Here is a 21,259-nt window from a genome sequence, read left to right on the forward strand (position 1 = left end):
TTTTGAAAATACCTTTAAACTTAACAAATGTGAGTTTTCTAAATTATTTTAGAAGATATCCAGTAGTTAAGTGTGAAGACCACTGCCCTCCACCGTCACAATGGTCAACTGTCTAGTCTCCTCATTCGAACCAGGCTACCCGGCCTCCCCTCCCCTCCCCAGCCCACGCTGGGGGCTCTTCTCTGCAGGTGCGGCAAGCTCTCTCCACCTGCTCCTCGTCTGCCCTCTTCACCCTCATCGCAGCTGAAACTCACCTACTCACAAGTACCATCCAGGAAGTACGTCCTGCTCCTTCGGATAAAGATCTCTCCCCCCCATGAACTGCTCCCAGTCTTGGCGGTGCCAGCGCTTTTCTCCACCAGCAGCTGCAGTGCTTCATTTTCTTCTTTTTTCCTTTTTCCCTCCAAACCAAATACGGGTAAAATCCCAGAAGGCAAAGCCTGTTTGCTAATCTTTTTATTAACAAACAAACCCAGATAATGGAGTCTCATGCTCCTGAAGAATGCCTGTTCACTGATAACTGTTCATGAGGAGGTGGTCCAGACACCCGTGAGGGGACGAGGGTCCTTTAAGAGCACTTTACCCCACACACACACTCCCAACATCATCAGCATATCAGCTCCTCTGAGAAGCGCAGGACCAGAGAGGACTGTCTGTGTATACGCCCTAACTTTCTCCAAGCTTGATCAAAAACATCCTTCTATCCCCACACTGCCTCTAGGAAGAGCTGCTAAAACAGGAAAAAGCCAATGGGCTGTTCCCCTTCCATCTTCCCCTTGATAATGCTAAGGCCACAAGAAACTTGCCCAATTTTTTTGTTTCCCAAGTCCTTTATATCAGAAAATGGAAGATAACAAGACAAACCAGATTTAATCATTTTTATAAGAGCTACCTTAACATCTGGGGCTTTACACATTTTGACAAATAAACCAACAAAGAGAGAGGAAGGGCAAAATCTTCTGAAAAGTAGAAAGCCAGCGAGGAAACTTAACTGATTCAGGTGAGAGTCATCAACACACACTAAAGCCAAGAGGAGCGTAAGGCTTGCCTGGGAATGGAAAATCCCCTGGAGTCAAATCACTGCCCTTACTAACAACAGAAGGAAAAGGAAAGAATCTTCAAGTACCGAAAGCTGGCAGGCATCACACCTTAACCGAGAGCAGAGAACTGACATTAGGTGCCTTCTGAGACAGGCACTGGGAAAACCAGGGAATTGCTTACACAGCATCCCTGGAAAGGGAGGGACGGAGGAAACAGCAAGCAAAACCTGAATTAAGTCATGAGGAAACATAAAACCAACTTGATGCCTCAAAACTCTCTATAATGAATGATAAAGGCTGAGAACTTTTTCCGAATTAAAGAGACAAGACAACTAAACGCAGCGCAGGGGCCTGGAAGGCAAGACAGTTGCTATAACTGATATTATTGGATGACTGGTGAGATCTGACAATGAACTACATATTACATAACTGATCTGTGTCAAAGTTACTCTTTCTGAACTTGCTGTCAGAGGAGCCTGGCCTTGCTCTCAGGAGGTACAGCCTAATGATCAGGTCTGGACAACTTCATCTTAAAAGGCTCAGCAAAGAAGATTAAGTATATATTACAGTTGTGTGTCTAATTACAACTGTAGAGAGAAAAAGAGCAAATTGCCAAAATGCTAACAAAGCTGAATGGAGGTGAAGAGTTTGAAGAATTAACTATGACACCTGTGCAACTTTTGTGTAAATCTGAAAGTTCTCAAAGTAACAAGTAATTGATTTAAAAATAAATCATTTCATTATTTTACTGCAAGTTAGGTTTACGGCCTTATTTGGCTTAACAGAAAAATCATGATTTATCTCAGCAAGTGTATACTGAAGTCCTACGGTATGGTGGGCGCTCTGCAATGGGTGAAGAATAAAACGCTCCAGATGTAGATCCTTGAGCACCTGGTATATCCAGTTTCAATTTGTGACAATATACTGCTTATCAGAAATCTTTTCTTCAAATATTAAAGTTCTTAGAGATGATCTTTATTCCTAAGAATAAATCTGTCCTACAGCATATTTAATTTAACAATTGAATTTAAGCTGGAATAATGTGCTAAAATCAACCCTGAATATTAACTGGAAGGAATGATGCTAAAACTCCAATATTTTGGCCACATGATGTGAAGAGCTGACTCTCTGGAAAAGACCCTGTGGTGGGAAAGACTGAAGGCAGGAGGAGAAGGGGACAACAGAGGATGAGGTGGTTGGATGGTATCACTGACTCAATGGACATGAGTTTGTGCAAGCTCTGGGAGAAGGTGATAGACAGGCAAGCCTGGGGTGCTGCAGCCCGTGGGGTCGCAAAGAGTCGGACATGACTCAACAACAACACTGAGCTAAAGTTCAATCTATGAATATTTCAAAAAATATTTCCCTAAAGTATGCACAGCTTCCCTGGTGGCTCAGGGGGTAAAGCATCTGCCTGCAATGCAGGAGACCCGGGTTTGATCCCTGGGTCAGGAAGATTAGCTGGAGAAGGAAATGGCAATCCAGTACTCTTGCCAGGAAAATCCCATGGATGGAGAAGCCTGATAGGCTACAGTCCATAGTGTCGCAAAGAGTCGGACACGACTGAGCAAAGTATGCACATAAAATAGGCAGGGACGTGTCTACCTGGTCTCCGATTAGGTACCAAGACTTCATTGTCTGTGCAGCATCTGCGGGTCAGAGATGTGGCACTCGGAGCGCTCGCAGGTGTGGACTTGCAATACCTTATAGATGGGGTGTTTGTTCCTCCATGAGCAAACATGTCCCAATTGTGCTAACCCAATTGCTCGATTAGTGATACTTTTGTTCTGTATGTAATCCAAACGCAAAAGTCGAGCTAATTCAGGGCCAGACTGCCACCAATCCCCAGAAAGGAAGTGCTGAATCTACCTGGCGTCTTGAAGTTTATTTCCACCAAAAACTAACTTGATAGATGTAAATGTAAAAATAATTTATATCAAATCTGACTCTGAATACAACTTCCAAGCTGTGTATTGATTTCAATATAAATCCAGCCACAAGAGTTTGGTCTGGCCGCTTTGATAACCAGACACATTGGATCACACAGCACTCTTCCCACCTCTGCTCCAACGACTGGCTCCCTCACACATGAGTGGGTGAAAATACAAAGAAAAAGGGTATACTGAGCCTCCAACATTCCCATGACAGGCAGGTGCTACTCGGAAAAAAATGATTTTACCCACCAAATACTTGGAATGTGCTGTGACCTTCACATCCTCCAGAACCTTCAGGAGGGCAGATGATCTAAATCAGTGATAAATGAAGGGAAGTCACAGCTGGCAGGCAGGAAGGGCACAGTAATAAGGAGTAACACAATAATAAAGACTGTCGCGGGTACAGGAAGATGGGGGGGTGAATGGAGAGTAGCATGGAAATATATACACGAACACATGTAAAACAGATAGCCAGTGGGAACTTGCTATATGACTCAGGGAACTCAAACTGGTGCTCTGTGACAAGTCAGAGAGGTGGGATGGGGCAGGGGGTGTGAGGGAGGTTCAAGAGGGAGGGAACATATGTATACCCATGCCTGATCCACGCTGATGTGTAGGAGAAACCAACACAATATTTGAATTATCCTTACACTGAAAATAAAGAAAGAAAAAAAAAAAGAAAAAAGGCATTTGGTGATTGAAAGCAAGATACAATTGCCCTGTGACAAAGAAAAAAAAAAAAAGACTGTCGGCCAGCTCTAGATGGGACCTAACACTGTCAAGGCAGGTGACTGAGCAAATCACTTAACTGTTCAGATGAGCCTCATCAGGTGCCACTTCCATGGTTAATAATTTGCGGGGCTACACACCTCACAGGTGGAGTGTCAGCAAGGTTACAGCACAATGCCCAACACACAATATGACAATACGTGGTGATTTTAAAAAAGAACAAAATCCAGAAATTTCTCCCACTTCCCTTCTGCAGCAAGTTACAGAGCTATGTCAGTGTTATGAGGCAGCTTGGATGGGAGGGCAGTTTGGGAGAGAATGGACACATGTATGGCTGAGTCCCTTTGCTATGCACCTGAAACTATCACAACACTGTTCATCAGCTCTACTTAAAAAAAAAACAACACAAAAATTAAAGAGCTATGTTAGATGATATTTAGGAAAAGAACCTACAAGGTCTGAATTGTAGCTGAAGCTCCAATACTCTGGCCACCTGACTGAAGAGCTGACTCATTAGAAAAGACCCTGATGCTGGGAAAGATTGCAGGTAGGAGGAGAAGGGGGTGACAGAGGATGAGATGGTTGGATGGCATCATGGACTCAATGGACCTGAATCTGAGCAAACTCCAGGAGACAGTGAAGGACAGAGGAGCCTGGCGCGCTGCAGTCTGTGGGGTCGCACAGTGGGACGTGACTTATCGACTGAACGACAACAAGTCTGCCTCCACACCATCTCCATCTGCAAGAGCTTGGGTCTATACTTTTTCATGCTTGACATGAAAAGAATGAACATATAACCTGCCCTCTAGCTCCTGGTTTCTATAACCCTGGAACCAGTGGCTCAGGAGAGACACAGCGCAACTCACATCTATGTGATCCTTTGAATGATACAGCAATCCAATTTAAAACATAAAGTTTTACAATATTCTTGTTACCACTGAGGCTGACCCCAAACGGCGAAATGTGCTTATTAGCAAGATGAAAACACGCAAACAAGCAAGATGTTGCTTCTTTTAATCTGGCAGTCAGCATTTAGATGAAAGTGAATTTAATAGTTATACAGATGAGCTTTATTACAGTAGAACATGCACAGAAAATGTCTCAAGAATTTAACCACTTAAACTTTCATAAATTATCACACCTCACTACAACCTTAGATGTCATTCTGTCCGAAGATTAGAACATCAAACTTGTAAAAGATTTACAGTTAAAATAAATGACACCTGGGATGGCCTTAAAGCACTCTACTGCCTCCTCCACAAAAGCTCAGGTGTTAGAGGGTGGATAAGTGAAAGCTGAGTGGTGGGTTTATGATGGTTCATTTGCTTTTGTGTATTTTTTAAATATCCCGTTAAAAATATTAACAGTACTTACTTTTAAAAAATCAATGCAATCCATCATATTAAAAGAATAGAGAAAAAATCACAAATACAGAACAAGCATTTGAAAAAAATCCAACATTCAATTCTAATTTCAAAAAAGGTCTCAGGAGACTCAGGGGACTTTCTCAACCTGATAAAGGGCATTTGTGAAAAAAATAATACATTGAACATCAAGATTCAAAACTTCCGTTCTTCAAAACACACTATTAGGACAATGAAAGGAAAGTCAAAGAATGAGAAATGGCATTTGCAAATCGCGTATCTGAGAAAGGATCTGTGTCTGGAATATACAAAGAACTCTCAAAACTTAGGAAACAAATAACCCAATAAATAAATGAGCAAAAGATCTGAACAGACCCTTCACCAAAAAGGACAGATGTTGAAAGAGTCATGAAAACAAATGAGCATTATCAGACTTGATGGAGATGCAAATTCAAACTACAGAGAACTGCCAGCAAGGGTGCAGGGCACCTGGGTTCTCCCACACGCTGGGGTTGGAGGGAGGGGTAGGGGGAGACCGCACAGCCACTCTGGAAAATGGGCTGGCAGCTTATAAAGTTCAGCAGCCAGACCACCCGCAGGTACATACCCGAGAGAAGGAACGGGTATGTCCGCCCAGAGACTTGCTCCTGAGTGCTCAGAGCAGCGTGGCGGAGCCAGCCCAAAGCCCAGCAACACTGTAAAGACAGAAAACAGTTGAGGAAAGTAGGTACTCACTCAAGATGGTATGGATAGTGATACACGGGTAAAGGTCCACGGCTGGAGCCTGGAGTCAGCTCTGAGCTTTATGATGTCGGCTGCTTCTTACCCTTCATTCAACTGTAAGTGCAGCATGATAAATGCTCACATACTACCTACACTGGTACCAATCAGGCAGGAAAATGAGTCTGCCCCTAGGTCTGGGGAGAAGGGGGCTAAAAAGACCAACTCAGGAGGGGAGGACTGTGGGGAGGTGGCTCGGGGGCCTGTGCTCAAGTCCCTTCTTGGCTCCAGGGAGCACGGGCCTTTCCACCGCCTTCCCCAAGGTGCAGAGATGTGTAACCTGCTCTTCTCTCAAAACATTAAAGCAGCTGTATTTTCAGATTCAAGTTCAAAGCCCAACGACTTCCCAATTCAAGGGTAGGAACTGACCACCCTATCATGTAGCTGACAGCAAACATTCTCCGTCATCAGGACAGAGAAATCCAAAATTCCAAAATATAAGGCAGATGTCGTGAAGCAACAACAGTTCAATAAACAAATACAACACCTTTGTTTGGATGAGAGGAGGAAACAGGGCATGGGCAGAAGAACAAACAGAAATCCCCGAGTTCAACTGTCTGGGTTCCCCAATCCTGCAGCTACCAGCCCAAGCAGCCGACATGTGTAGTTACAGAGAACAAAGATGACTCTCCCAAGAGGATTCTTTCTTCGAGAAATTCCACAACGGGGATCATGATCCAAGGCATCATTAACTGATTCCATATACATGTGGGTGCCACTAAACCCATGTTTAAGCCCCTTTTCTAGGACACCAACTACATTATCTTCAAATAGAGACTTCTGTCCAGTCCAGTTGGTAGTAGTCGAAACATGCTACAAGTCTCATGACTCACTCTCCCAAACCCCCATTTAACAACTCTTCTAAACATTATGGTTTTCAAGGATGCCTTCCTCGGGGTTTGTGGCCCACTGGCCAGCTGCCCGGGGACACACACTCTGAACTTCCCCAGGCGGTGTGACTCCCAGGAAGCTTATCAATCCCAGTCTCCCTAAGCAGCCTTCAGCACAGAGGCTCTGAAAGGAGTGAGGCAGGGTAGTTACATCCCATCAGTCCTGGTTCTATCACTGCTTCAAACTGGAAAAACAGCATTGGGCAACAGGATTCCAAAACTTCAACAGGATAAAGTCATGCTATGGCATATTCCAGAACACAGCTCCAAGGCCCGTCCACAGCACGCTAGTCACAGCTGAGAGAAATTAACATGAAGACTAGATTAGCTGCATTACGCATGAGCCTCATTCGAATCACCCCTCCCTACCAGGTTAAATTAAACCTTAGGCAGCATGCTACATGCATCTTCAAGGGTATTATTCTAAGTACAGGTTCAGACAAACTGCCTACACTAACTGGGGCCGCTCGACGGTGCAAACTCAGGAATCTAAAGGAAAAATGGTCTTTAATACAAAAATACTCTATATTAGAATCAGGAGGTTTGGCTTAAATTCTGGCAGGTACTTAGAGGAGTTTTGTCCCCTGAGAGAATCATTTAGCCTCTATGCGTATCAGTTAACTTATTTATTAATATCAGAACACCAGAGTCTACAGGTCCTAGGAAGAACAACTCACATATGAGAGCAACTGGAAACCACTAACCTAACGTCATCTTTCTTTTAGAATAATATTCTTCGACACATTACTTGAACCAAAATTTAAATTTTAATCAAACTCCTCCAGTGAAATTATTTTTACAAACACTAACTCATCAAATCCTACTATATCTAAAGTCCCATCTCACCTATCCTAGAAATCTAGCAACTTAATTGTACACCAGAACTGCGTCTATGAAGAACTGATGACAGAAATTTAAAATCTCCTCCTCCGAGAGTCTATCTGTAACTCCACACTGGAACCCATCATCCCAGGAACATGAAGGGTTCACCCAGCTTGGAAGTCGCTCTGCTTTCTCTCTGAAATTCAAAGTGGGCCTCATCAGATGGTTAAGTATTGGAAGTATCACTTTTAAGCAAACTGAGTTTTTCAGTGGGCTATTCTCCTAAACTTAATAGTTCTGTACAAAGATGTTATTTATTTACCGCTGATAAGGAGTCTGCCTGCAATGCAGGAGACCCGGGTTCGATCCCTGGATTGGGACGATCCCCTGGAGAAAGAACTGGCAACCCACTCCAGTATTCTTGCCTGGAAAATACCATGGACAGAGGAGCCTGACTGGCCAGAGTTCATGGGGCTGGAAAGAGTTAGACACAACTAAGAGACTTCACTTCTCCTACTACAGGACCCTTTGAAGTGTACATACAAGGCACCCTTTTTCACACATCAGGGTTTTTTTTTCCTCCAAGAGTATCAGTCAAGTCCATCTCTGACCAACCCTTTCCTGTCCTACTCACATTTCTACTGATTCTACATAGAGAGTTAGAGGCTTAATATGAAACAAATCAATGAACAACCTGAGACTCTCATCTCAGGATCCGGTGATGGCCTCTTTCAAGATCTGGACCTCACCTGTGGTCTTCCCCGGGCTCCCCAGCTGCTCATTACTTGTACAACAGTACTGACTCTCTCCTGTCTTAGTCTAGGATCTGCATTTAGGAAAGGCCACCAAGAATCTGGAGCTCAAGCAGCTGACTCAGCCGTTGGTGTAGCTGAAGGGGCAAGCCCCCAGACAGCCCCCATCAGCATTGCCCAGGGCAGAAGACCTGGCCTGGAGACACAGTCCAGCCATGCAGGCAGCCCAACCCCACCTCTCCTCCACCCCAACGTCTCTGGTCCACTCCCTGTCCAGGACATGCTGAGCCTCTCCATTTCCTCCCCAGCCATCTCAACCTGGACCAAGGCCTCATGGCTAGGTTCCCCTCTCACCACCCTCCTCCCTTCACAACAGACCCTGAGGGGTCCTTTAACTGGCCATAGGTAGGTTCCAAGATGGCTTGTTCCTGAATATTCTGGATAAAGGCATCATCCGTAGAACCTGCAGCCACTAAGAAAAATAAGCAATTATTCCAACAAAGACTTCCACCAAACTAGATGCAAATAAGCTACTTCTAAGGTCGAACATTTTATCCTCAATTAAAACACACTCGACAGCACTGTAAATCAACGTACTTCAATAAAACACACACACACACAGGGAACAAACAGAATCTTAAAGAAGTTAATTGTGAGCACTAGCAGCACCTGTAAATATGTGAATTATGTGGCGTAATGTTCAACATCGGCATCCCCTCCCTGCACTTTCTTTCCGGTTTCCCTTATAACACCACCACCACATAGTGGTCACTATTTACCAGGTATTGTTCTAAGTGTTTTATGTGAATTAATTAATGAAAGGCTCTGAACAGCTCTCTAGGGCAGCTAATATTAATTACGCCTATTTACAAATGACCACATTTGGCACTGAGAAGTTCAAGTGAGTGGCAGAGTCTGCTCAAACGGAGGACTCCAAGACTAGAACTGAGCAGTCCTGCTCCTAAGCCCGGTGTGTCCACGACTGTACTGGGATGCCCAGACACCTCACTGTCACACTTACGTCATCAAAGCTGCTTGGGAACCGCTAGAGAGGCCCGGAGGGTGACTGCCCCTGGCGGCTCTACCCTCAGCCGTCTGGAGGGTCCTGAAGAAATCAGGCCGAGTTCCACATTGGTGGGCTGCCCCTTCCAGACTGTGCTCCTTAAGGGTGAAGGGGAAAACTGCAGCTCATCTCTTAGACTCTGATTGCCCGGGGCACCCAAGTGACAGTAAATGAATGAGACAGTCCTCGACACCTGCTGCAGAGGGGCGTCTTCCACCAAGAAAAAGCCTTGGACCTAAACACACGCCTGAGAAGGCCCTGCATGGGGACAGTCCTTAGTCAACTCTTCAAACCTCTCCAAAGCTAACCCCGCAGGGGCCCCAGAGCGGCAGTAACCGACACCTGAAACTTATCGGCAGGTGCGCGCGTCCAGCGGACAGCAAGCACGAAAGGAGATGGGAGAGCCGGCCTACACTACATGAGCACTGCTGCCTTCACAAAGCCTTTTACTGAGAAAAAAGAAAAAGAAAAACTAAAACGTAAACCCAGACTGCACCAAACACGAGTTTACGTATGGTTCATTCACCTTAGAAATATTTTTTTCTAAAAGCTCCTTATAAAGAGTCAATTTCCCTCACGTCACTCAGAACACCCAGTAATTTTAAAAATGAGCTTAATTTGGGCAAGGAAACCACATGAGACCACGCTAGGGATCAGCTCCCGGCACCTAGAGGAGCGACGCCCAGGTACAACCCCCGGGGGACCCCCGACGCGGTCCAGACCACCGCACTGTTCCCGGAGCCCTCACGTCCCCGTACGCCGGCCCCGCCGGAGCCGCCTCCCAGCTCCCTTCCGACCCCGGAGCAGAGCACGCGAGCGGGACGCCTCCTTCCCGACGCTCCTCCGGGAACAATGTCAAACTTTTTGTTTTTCCTGAAGCACAAGACTCCTCCGCTCGGAAACTTCACGGTCCCCAGGAAGCCAGGCGTGGAGGCGCGGGAAGGCCCGGCCGAGCCGCCAGCCTTTGCGCCGAAGAAAGGCGGTCGATGCTTGCGGGGCCGTCCCGCCCGGGCCGCCCCTTCCGCCTCCGCGGATCCGGGCCCCCCGGACCCCGCAGCCCGGACCCCGGACCCGGGCCGGCGGCCTCGGCGGGGCTCCGGGAGGCGGGCGGAGCCCCGACCCCTGCCTGCCTCGGCCCCGGCCCCGCCGACCAGCCGCCGCGCTCCCGCTTCCGCCGCCGCGGCTCCGCCCGAACGGCCGCCCCGAGCCGCCGAGGCCTGGGCTCCCCGCCGCCCGCGCCCTGCCTCCCGCCCGCCCGGCCCGCACTCACATCCGTCCGCGTCCTCCGGCAGGTCCTCCTGCAGCAGCGACAGGTCTGCGCCGAGGGAGACAAGAAAGGCCGTGAGCCCGCCGCCCGCCGCCCCGCGCCCTCGCGTCCCCGCCCGCCGCCCGCCGCGGGGCCCGTACCCGCCATCTTGCGGCGCCCCCTCCTCCGCCGTCGCCCGGGGACCCGGGGCTCCAGGGGCGGCGCGCGCGGCGGCCGGTGGACGCGCGCGGGGGGCGGTGCCGCGGGGACGCGCGGGGCGGGCTGAGGGCGGCGGGCCGGGGGCGGCTCCGGACGCCGGGCGGACCCGGCCCGCCCCGCCCGCCTGAGCGCCGCTCCGCCTCCCGCTTCGCTCGCTCCGCCCGCCGGCGCGCTCTCGGCTCGGCTGGCCCCTCGGTGAGCCGAGTCCGAGGCGCCGCTGCTGCTGCCGCCGCCGCCGCCGCCGCCGCCGGGGCCCCGCGCCGTGTGCCGGGCTCGGCCGGGCGGGGCCTCCCGTGCGCTTTGTTGGGTCACTGGCGCCGCCCGTCGGCCCGCGGGGCCCTGTCCCGGCACCTGCCCGCCCGTCTGCTCGGCCGCGCGCCGGGGCCACCTCCGGGCGTGAAGCGCCGCCTCCGCGCCGGCCGCCGGGCACGACGAACAAAGCCGCGGGGACGGCCCGGCTCCCGCGCTGGCCCCGGCCCGGCGGTGGGCGTGCGGCCCGGTAGTAGGAGGACCGACGAACCTCGCCCCCGGGCTCGTTGGGACTAAGGAAGAACGACAGGAACCGAGCACCGAGTACTGGGCGTCCCGCAGGTGCTGGGGAACGGCGCCTCGCCTTAGCTTTTGTCTGTAAATAATTTAAATAATTGTGGTAGCACTCGAGGCGCTTGGCTGAAATTTGCAGCACGCGTTCTGTTACTTCTGTCTTTCCACAAGTGCTCAGGGATGCACACAACCGCCCAGTATGGTGTGGGGGCCCAGCCCCAGTTCCCTGGCCCACTGCCCACTGGCCTCTGTCCAGGACTCAAGCCCACCTCCTGGTCCCCCAAGGCCTCCAGGATGGTCATGCCCTGAATGACCGTTACACAGGGATGTGTGTAAGTGATGCCACGTTGGGGGTCTGGCCTCCGGGGAGGAGACAGAATTCCAAATGGTCTGCACGATGATCTTAACCAAGGACATTGTATTACATTTAATGCCGTGAAAGAATCAGAGCCTCTGAAATACATAATTATGGATAATAAAATGGGTCCCATATAGCTATTCAAAATAACTTCTCTCTCAGATGTTATAGGTTGCAATATGGATTTCATCAAGTGAAGTCAAAGTCGCTCAGTCCTGACTGGACTCTTTGCAACCCTATGGACTGTAGCCTGCCAGGGTCCTCTGTCCATGGAAATCTCCAGGTCAAAATCCTGGGGTGGGTTGCTCCTTCCCTTCTCCAGGGGATCTTCCCAACCCAGGGATCAAACCCAGGTCTCCTGCATTGCAGGTGGATTCTTTACCGTCTGAGCCCCTGGGGAAGCATGTATTCCATAGTATGTGTTATTAATATTTTCTGAGAGAGAAAAACTGGAATACCATCTCTAACTCTAGGTGTGTGTCTAGTGTAACAAAATAATTTAAAAGCCAAATGGCAACCATCGTTCTCTCCTTCCTTGCGGAACACTTGTATGTGAATTCAGCTGATACTCACTCTCAATGTGACAAGGAGTTAGAAATTCACAACTGTCACTTGACTCAGTCCATGAGAGCTTTGCCCTGCTAATGGTACCTCAGTAATCCTGGGTGGAAAGAGGAGGGCAGGGCATTGGGGTCTTTCCACTAGCTGGGGGTCTCCTTGCAGCAGCACAGAATCTACAGTGCCAGCTAGGCTTTGGCCCCCAGACACACATGGAGGTGAAGGGGACCATCTAGGCGATCCACCCAGTAGAGTAAGACTTAGTGATGGTGATAAAACAGATGTTATGTTACAAATACTTTGGCTACCTGATGTGAAGAGCCGACTCATTGGAAGATACCCTGATGCTGAGAAAGACTAAGGGCAGGAGAAGGGGATGACAGAGGATGAGATGGTTGGATGGCATCACCGACTCAACAGACATGAGTTTGAGCAAACTCCAAGAGAGAGAATGAAGGACAGAGGAGCTGGTGTGCTGCAGTCTATGTCCGCAAAGAGTTGGACACGACTGAGCAAGTGAACAACAACCAAATGCTAGCCTGGGCTATATAGGTCGACTAAAACTCTGCCTTGGGTAAGCAAGGCTGCACAGTGAGTTTTATCTTACTTTCTCTGGGAAGGCAGCCAAGGAGGAGGGGCTGTGTAATTGTATCCATATTGTTCAGGAGCTGTGCATTTGATTATTGTCTTACCTGTATCCCACATTACAGCAGGTCCCTGGAGGCAGCTCAGTGTTTAGACATTTCACTGAGGACGTTCTTATTCATGGGTCAGCACAAGCATGTTTCTTACATGTGATTTTTCTCTCACTCTCTAGTCCTTGCTCAAAGATAACAGTAAATGGTTTTTACACCAGTATTTGTAAAGGGTGCTCTGCTTCCTCCTCATAGTAAATGACATTTAAAGAACAGTCATTGTTGTGCTATGGCCTTACCCCAACTGCACTTACAGTGTAGACGGTGGATGCCGAGCTGTGTGCATGGAGATCAGAGCACAACCCAGAGTCTGCGTCCTTCACCTGCTCTGCCCCTAAAATCTGCAAAACAGGGGGAATTCACATGTCACTGCTTTCGAAAGTGTTATCCAACCATGGCTACTAAGGCCTGGATTTTTTCAGAAGTCCTCCTCCAAATGATAGTGAAGACTTTTATGAGTAGCCAAGAAGCCTTGGAAATTTATAAACTTGGCTCTTGAAACAATAAGTATGTTTACTATTGCAAACATTAAGTATCATGGGAAAATATTGCTAATAAAAAACCTACCTGACATTGCTTGCTATGTCATTTATTAATTTTTGAATTGGTAATTGAACGGTTTACTTTTTCTTCAAGATGGTCCTTCTTAAAGTGGAAAGTATGTAAAAGGCAGATCTTTTAGTTATTGTTTTGAATAATAATAAATGAATCAATCTGATAATGGAGACATGCTTTTACAATAAAAATGGTTTTTAAGTAAATTTTTTAACCTTTATTTTCATTCATCTCTGTTTTTTTTTTTTAAGCCAGGTTTATTTGTTCTTCAAGAACTATTTGAAGAACAAATATTTTCCTTTTTTTTTGATTAATTTCCAATCTCTTACCCAAAGCCTCCTGTAAATATTTTGGCAAATTGTATAAAGATAAGTATTTGTGTGAAGTTTCTGTTATCTTTCTTTTCTATGCTTCTTTTAAGTCCCATTTAAGCTCTGTGTCAAGATGAAATTCCAAATTGTGAGTTCTTAGTTTTTCCTAGAGCTTTCATAGTTTGGTTTTGTTTGTCAAAGACACTGGTCTCTTTTTATTCACATTTTCTCACACCACCTTAGGAAAAGAAAGAATAAAGAAGAGAGGGAGGAAACAGCCAAAAAACTGAGCCAGAGTTCTCCCTACTCAGGCTGTGCTTTCTCCGTTTATAGGGGTCCGAGGCTGCCCTGAGATGCACAGAACTTCAGCTCTGTCCACGGTCACCAGGCCGCAGGTTCCCCAGCCTAGGTTTGTTCTGAGCAGAACAGTGCAACCTGGAACCACCACTGTAACCAAGTAGAAAGGAAAGTAAACCCTGTCTTATCCACCATGTTAAGGACTCCATTTCTTTCACCATGCTCCAGATGAATAAAACCAAAAGGATTCTGCATCAAGGAATTCTGTAGTTATTCCAGCTGAGGAACGGCACCCATCCAGTTTGTTCCACACATTTTAATTTCATTAGGAAAGCTAAGATGTGAAATAGCAAGCATTAATGGCAGTATTGGTTTTCTTTATCCCTTCTTCTCAAAATATGCAAGGCACCAGTGGCAATCATGCTCAAAGCAATGTGGAAGAGCCTGTCCTTGGTGTCTGATGGAGTATGTGCTTGAGGAAATGTTTATTATTCTGAATCTGGATGGATGAGTCACTTTGAACCAGGAAAAAATCACAAGCAAACTACATACTCAAACCCAGATAAGCTCAGTGATTAAACTGTGTCTTGATTCTAAAGTCTTTCTCATACTATGGCTGCCCTCTGGTTCTGTGATTCAGAGGAAAGAGTTTCCATTCCAATTTCACTTCTGTGTAACTCTCTGTAACAAAATTCCTCTGTTCCTGGTTGTTGGTTCCTTTATTTGATTGAAAAATAAATATACATATATTGGTACCATACAGAGAGAGAAGTGAAGTTCCTCAGTTGTGTCCCACTCTGCGACCCCATGAGCTGTAGCCTGTAAGTTTCCTCTGTTGATGGGATTTACCAGGCAAGAATGCTGGAGTAGGTTACCATTTCCTTCTCCAGAGGATCTTCCCCACGCAGGGATTGAACCCAGGTCTCCTGCATTGCAGGCAGACTCCTTACTGGCTGAGTCAGGAGGGAAGTCCACTGGTGCCATAACACAATGAAATTCATACAAAAGATAGCTACTCCATTTTTTAACTTTTTATTTTGAAATAATTACAGATTCATAGGAAGTTGCAAAAAATGTACAGGATGGTCCTGTGTACCCTTCACCCAGCTTCCCCCAATGGTAATAAGTACATCTTAAAACATTCTTGAGATGTATGTATTAGATATTATGCTAAGTGCTTTTCAGATTTAATCCTTAAAACAACTCTACGAAGTAGGTATTGATATTTACCTATTTTACATTTTAAAAATAAAAGCTCAAAGAGGTTAAAATTTTATGAAAGTCATAAAATATCAGAGTTGGAATTCAAATGTTGGGATCCTAATTCTAAATGATGCTAATAGGATCTGTATGTCATCATGTTCATGACTTTTCCATCAAATTTGTCTCTCAAGCTGGCTGAGAAAGAGAAGGAAAAGGAAAGCCTCAGGAAAGCCTCTGTCATTTCACATGTACAGTCTTGGGATCATCTTAACTCCAGTTGGGTCATCTCTCTGTACCCTGCTGATTTTGACCACTGAAACATTTTAGGAGTCACTCTTTTCCTTTGTTCTCACCTAACACCCTAAGGGATAAGCTGCTTGAAAACCATACTAGCAACTTCCTAACTAGCCTTTTATGATTTCTTCTGGCCAAGGATGCAAAAAATTATCTTTCTTATGTAATATTTTGCTTGTATCAGTTCTGGGCCTTAGTAGTGACCCTTCACCAGATGTCCCATGTTTCATTAGAGACTGTTTGGGCTTCTCTGGTGGTTCAGCTGGTAAAGAATCCTCCTGCAATGCAGGAGACCTGGGTTTGATCCCTGGGTTGGGAAGATCCCATGGAGAAGGGACCAGCTACCCACTCCAATATTCTGGCCTGGAGAATTCTGGGTCGCAAGGAGTCGGACACAACTGAGTGACTTTCACTCACCATCTTTTCACTTTTTTTTGGCCCTGCCCTTCACCTTGAAGGATCTTACTTTCCCCATCAGGGATGAAACCTGGGCCCTGTGCAGTGGTCCACATGTGTGGATGGCTGATAACAGTGGCGATCTAAGGTGGTAAGAGAAAGACAAACGCGGACCAGCAGAGCTGGGAGCAGAGTTTCCAGGTATTGGCAATATTCCATTTCTTAGACTGCATGGAGGTTGCCCGTGCATGAATGCTTTGTGATCATTTTTCATGCTATGTCTTATGATTTGGGCCGTTTTTTTCTGTATGTATGTTTTACTTTTAAAAGCTTACTAAGCACAGTGTGTGCTTAGTAAATACACTGGACTCTTCAGAATCGTACACTTAAAAACGGTGTAAAATGGTAAATTTAACGTTATATATCTTCCCCTTGCACACAATTTTAAAAAATGTTATTAAAGAATTTGTCTCTTCATGAAAAATTTGGGTCACAAAATCTAACCCAGCACCTAAAATTTTTAAATATTCTCAGTTTAAGCCGCTCGGTCGTGTCCGACTCTTTGCGACCCCAAGGACCTACCAGGCTCCTCAGTCTTTGGGATTTTCCAGGCAAGAACACTGGAGTGGATTGCCATTTCCTTCTCCGGGGGATCTTCCCGACCCAGGGATCAGACCCCGGTCTCCCGCATTGTAGACAGACGCTTTTTACCGTCTGAACTACCACGGAAGCCCGTACCGTCTTTAGGCAAAAAATAAATAAAGTGAAGGGGAGGGAGAGAAAGGAAGGAAAGGGGGAGGAGGTGGGGAAGGGGCGGGGAGGAGAAGGAAAATGAGGAAGAAGTGGGGGGGGGGGGCGAGGGCGGGGAAAGTGAAAGAGGAAGCTTTTACCTGATGTAATTTGATTATTCGTGCTACTTTTGATTTTGAAGCCGTGTTTCCCAGGCAGGTGAGAGGCACCGCGCGCCCCTAGTTTCTCCCCTCCCCTCTGGACCCTCGGCCGCCCGTTAGGATGCACAGCCCGCCGCCCGCCCCGCTCCTCCCCCACAAGCCCTTCGGGTGAGAGTCCGCGAGCCTTGAACTGGAGAGAGAAAGAGGCGCGCGCTTCTACCCAGAGGCCGGGGCTCCGCGTCCTGGGTCGGTGGATGTGGATCGGTCGCTTCACCCCCTTCCGAAGTGGCTCCCAGGTTTGCAAAGTGCAAGTGGTAACCTGCAAATGCCTTTCCCGCGGGCTACTGTGAGGGTCTCAGCAGTGAATCCCTGTAAAGTGCAGAGACCTTGTCTACACGTGGTGGGACGCACAGAGAGCCCCCGGGTCCCCTTCCGCTGCGCGCACCTGCGCGTCCCCGTCGCCGCCGTCGGGGGCACCGAGGGTACCCAGGGGAGCGCCAGGGCTTCCTTTCTGCAGATGTCAGTGCGCGTACGCAATCGGAAAGGACGCCTATCCCCCCAGTTTAACGCAGCTCGGGACGGCACAGCTCTCACTTCCATGTTTCTGCCGGTTTAGACATAAATGAAGCGTATCTTGGGGAGGTCACGGCGTTTGACTCTAGCCTTGGTGCTGTTTAACTTCAGCGGGCTTGCAGCTTGGGGTGGGGTGGGGGGTGGGCAACCCTCGCTGCTCCTACGTCATTTCCGGCATCCCCGAGACTGCGCTATTCAGTGACCACAGGTGCTCCCCCAATCGGGTGTGACGTTGTCAATAATGGGAATAACGGTGACCTGGTTTTATTACTATTATCAGAAGATGCCGTTTCAAATATAATTAAGCAGTCTAAACATGGAGGAAAATATTATATGCTTCTCTGTTGAAATTCTGTCAAAGAGCTCTTAATGCATAATACATTTATAACTGCCAGAGTCAATGCTGCAACGTTAATGAATATTGTGAAAGCTGTTATTTTATAAAGACTGTTTTAGATAGTTAATTTGAGAAAGAACATCATATACTTTTGAAGCCAACACATTTTAATAAACATTTGATTACTAATACAGGGTAGTAGTGATGATACAGCGATTCCAAACTTGTCAGTTTCGTTGGTGTCCGACTCTTTGCGACCCCATGGATCCCTGTCAGGGATCCATGCAGCAGGCCAGGCTTCCCTGTCCATCATCAACTCCAGAAGCTTGCTCAAACTCATGTCCATGGAGTCGGTGATGCCATCCAACCATCTTATCCTCTATCATCCCCTTCTCCTGCCTTCAATCTTCCCCAGCATCAGAGGTCTTTTCCAATGAGTCAGTTCTTTGCATCAGGTGGCCAAAGTATTGGAGTTTCAGCTTCAGCATCAGTCCTTCCAGTGAGTATTCAGGTCTGATTTCCTTTAGGATTGACTGGTTGGATCTCCTTGCAGTCCAAGGGACTCTCAAGAGTCTTCTCCAACACCACAGTTCAAAAGCATCAATTCTTCAGCGCTCAGCTTTCTTTATAGACCAACTCTCACATCCATACATGACTACTGGAAGTAGCTTTGATTAGACGGACCCTTTGTTGGCAAAGTAATGTCTCTGCTTTTTAATATGCTGTCTAGGTTTGTAATAGCTTTTATTTCAAGGAGCAAGCGTCTTTTCATTTCATGGCTGCATGAAATTGCTTCTTCTAATAAACTTAAAAATAGATGCTACAAGAATACTTCCAAGAATTCTTGGAAGTATTCCAACAATTCCTTATAGATTTAAGCCTATAGAAACTACACATCAAAACAAAAAGCCTATCAAAATATTTGCTATGGTGTGCCAGCTATTTTTTTTTTTTTGTAATTGAAGATATAAGATAGTTTTAAGATTTTCCTAGGTAGTCAATACCTTGAAGCAAATATGTCACTGAAAACCATTTTCCTGAAATAATTATGTTATGCACAAAGGTTGTATTCCCTACATGGCGCAGTGGTAAAGAATCTGCCTGCCATTGCGGAAGATGCAGATTCAATCCTTGGATCGGGAAGATTCCTTGGAGTGGGAAATGGCAACCCATTCCAGTATTCTTGCCTGGAGAATCCCACGACTGAGCGACTGAGCACAGGCACGCGTGCACAAAGAGTCAAGCTGTCACCAGTGCACTGGTGACGATTTAGTCTCAAATGTGCAGCAGAGTGACTGTGAAAGTGACTTTGCAGATGACGACATTGACAAGTTTTGTTTCTACACTGAAATGTCAAACTTTAAAATATAGGTTACTAAAATATTTAGGGATAAAATTATAATTCTAATTAAATTTTTTATAACATGCCATTTATTTTTGTATTTCAGAAACTCAGTCTGTGATGGTGATATTCATCTTCTGGCTTCTCTGTTGGCTCAGATATAAAGAATCTGCCTGCAATGCAGGAGACCTGGGTTCAGTCCCTGGGTTGGGAAGATCCTCTGGAGAAGGGAATGGCTACCCACTCCAGTATTATTCTTGCCTGGAGAATTCCATGAACAGAGGAGCCTGGTGGGCTGTAGTCCATGGGATTGCAATTAGTTGGACATGACTGAACAATTAACACTGGAGTGAAGTGAGAGTTCTCCTACCTTTGGTTAAATGTTGTTTTTAAGATTTGGTCATTAGGTGTTTGACCGTGACATATATTCAGGAGATTGCTCAAATGTGCATCCTGAATAAACGTGGTGTGTGTGTGCCTATTGACGTGTGTCATGTGATTATCTACAGTTTCTTAATATTTTTCAACATCTCCCAAATCAATGTGGGTTGATAAGAGACAGTAGCCTCTGATAAGATGAAAATATATGGTCTATATATTAAAGAGCTATAAGAAATGAGTTCTCTTGTTGTTGTTCTTTGTGACCCAATGGACTGCAGCACATCAGGCTTCCCTGTCCTTCACTATCTTCCAGGGTTTGTTCACACTCATGTCCATTGAATTGATGATGCTATCTAGCCTGAAGGGGCTCATCTTCTGGTGTCATATCTTTTTGCCTTCTCATACTGTTCATGTGGTTCTCATGGCAAGAATATTGGAATGGTTTGTCAGAACTCTTCCTTTGAATTACAGTAAATAAAATGCATTTTACATGTTTAGTGGGCAACAGACATAGAAGATACATGAATGACCAATAGGCACATGAAAAGATGCTCAATATCACTAATTACTAGGGGAATGCAAATCAAAGCCACAATGAGATACCACTTCACACTTACTAAGATGACTATTATTAGGAGGGAAGGGAAGGAGGAAGGAGATTGTGAGCACTGACAAGAGCATGGCGAAACTGGTGGGACCCCAATGCACTGCTGGCAAAAATGTACAATGATGCAGCTGCTGTGGGAAAAAAACGTGACGGTGTCGCAAAAAAAATTGAACATAGAATTCCCAGATAATCCAGCAATTCCGCTCCTGGGTATGTACCCACAAAGAACTGAAAGCATGGACTCAGATATTTGCACACTCACATTCATAGCTGCATCATTCATAAAAAGCCAAGTCCTTCTGGGCTTCACAAACACAACCCTTCCAACTCAGTCAAAAGTTTTCAAAAGTAAGTGTACAGACGATGTGGAAGCAAGAAGGAACTTCTTAATTTTGAATTTTAATAGTGGTCATCATTTCTGACTTACTTTCAATCTGTGCTTAATGTCTTTGGACTGACTGGTACACATTTTTGGCGTGATTCTTTTGCCTTTTATTTTACATAAACATCTCTATGGGAGCTGATTTAAGGAGAGTGAAATTCACCGAGGGCCTGGTTCTCTGTCCATTTATAGGTTTGCCTCCAGGGAAAGCTAGTTTGGCAGGATGAAGAGATTCCTTATCAGCATATTTTGGTTAATCCGTGATCACTGACCAAAGTCAAACCTGTTGTGACAAACGTCTTCAAACGGCACATCTGACATTTATCTGCAGGTCTGGCCATGCAGTGAAAGGGTTCCTGGGCTGTGTTTCCATGTCCAGTCCTCTCGTCTGCCGGCCACGCTGCTGCATTTGTCTCGTACCAGAGGACCAGCACCAGGAGGTGTGAGCGATTTCTATATCGTAGTTATTTAATTGTTTTGTTGACTAAGTTTAGTTCAGTTGCTCAGTCATGTCCAACTCTTTGTGACCCCATGGACTGCAGCAGGCCAGGCTTCCCTGTCCATCACCAATTCCAGAAGCTTGCTCAAACTCATGTGCATGGAGTCAGTGATGCCATCCAAACATTTCATCCTCTGTTGTCCCCTTCTCCTGCCTTCAATCTTTTCCAGCATCAGGAGTCTTTTGCAATGAGTCAGTC

The 21,259-nt window shown here is 46.5% G+C and overlaps 1 protein-coding gene across 7 annotated transcripts in view; it reads right to left on the reverse strand.

Annotated features, from left to right (window-relative positions):
- The window catches only part of PPP4R1 (protein phosphatase 4 regulatory subunit 1), a 48,744-nt gene extending 37,857 nt beyond the window's left edge, over positions 1-10,887 (reverse strand). For 2 of the 7 annotated variants that reach the window (XM_065932578.1, XM_065932577.1), the window contains exons 1-2: positions 10,782-10,887; positions 10,645-10,689 (exon numbers count right to left, since the gene is read on the reverse strand). In XM_065932578.1, the coding sequence (XP_065788650.1) occupies positions 10,645-10,689; positions 10,782-10,788 (52 nt within the window). In that variant the 5' untranslated portion in view covers positions 10,789-10,887. Of the gene's footprint in view, positions 1-5,674; positions 5,739-5,802; positions 8,488-10,104; positions 10,214-10,644; positions 10,690-10,781 lie in introns of those variants that run through there. The other 5 variants (XM_065932583.1, XM_065932582.1, XM_065932581.1 and 2 more) reach the window with 5 other exon arrangements.
- Between the last annotated feature and the right edge of the window lie 10,372 nt (positions 10,888-21,259).

Source organism: Muntiacus reevesi, chromosome 4, assembly GCF_963930625.1.
Source record: "Muntiacus reevesi chromosome 4, mMunRee1.1, whole genome shotgun sequence".
Taxonomy (NCBI): domain Eukaryota; kingdom Metazoa; phylum Chordata; class Mammalia; order Artiodactyla; family Cervidae; genus Muntiacus; species Muntiacus reevesi.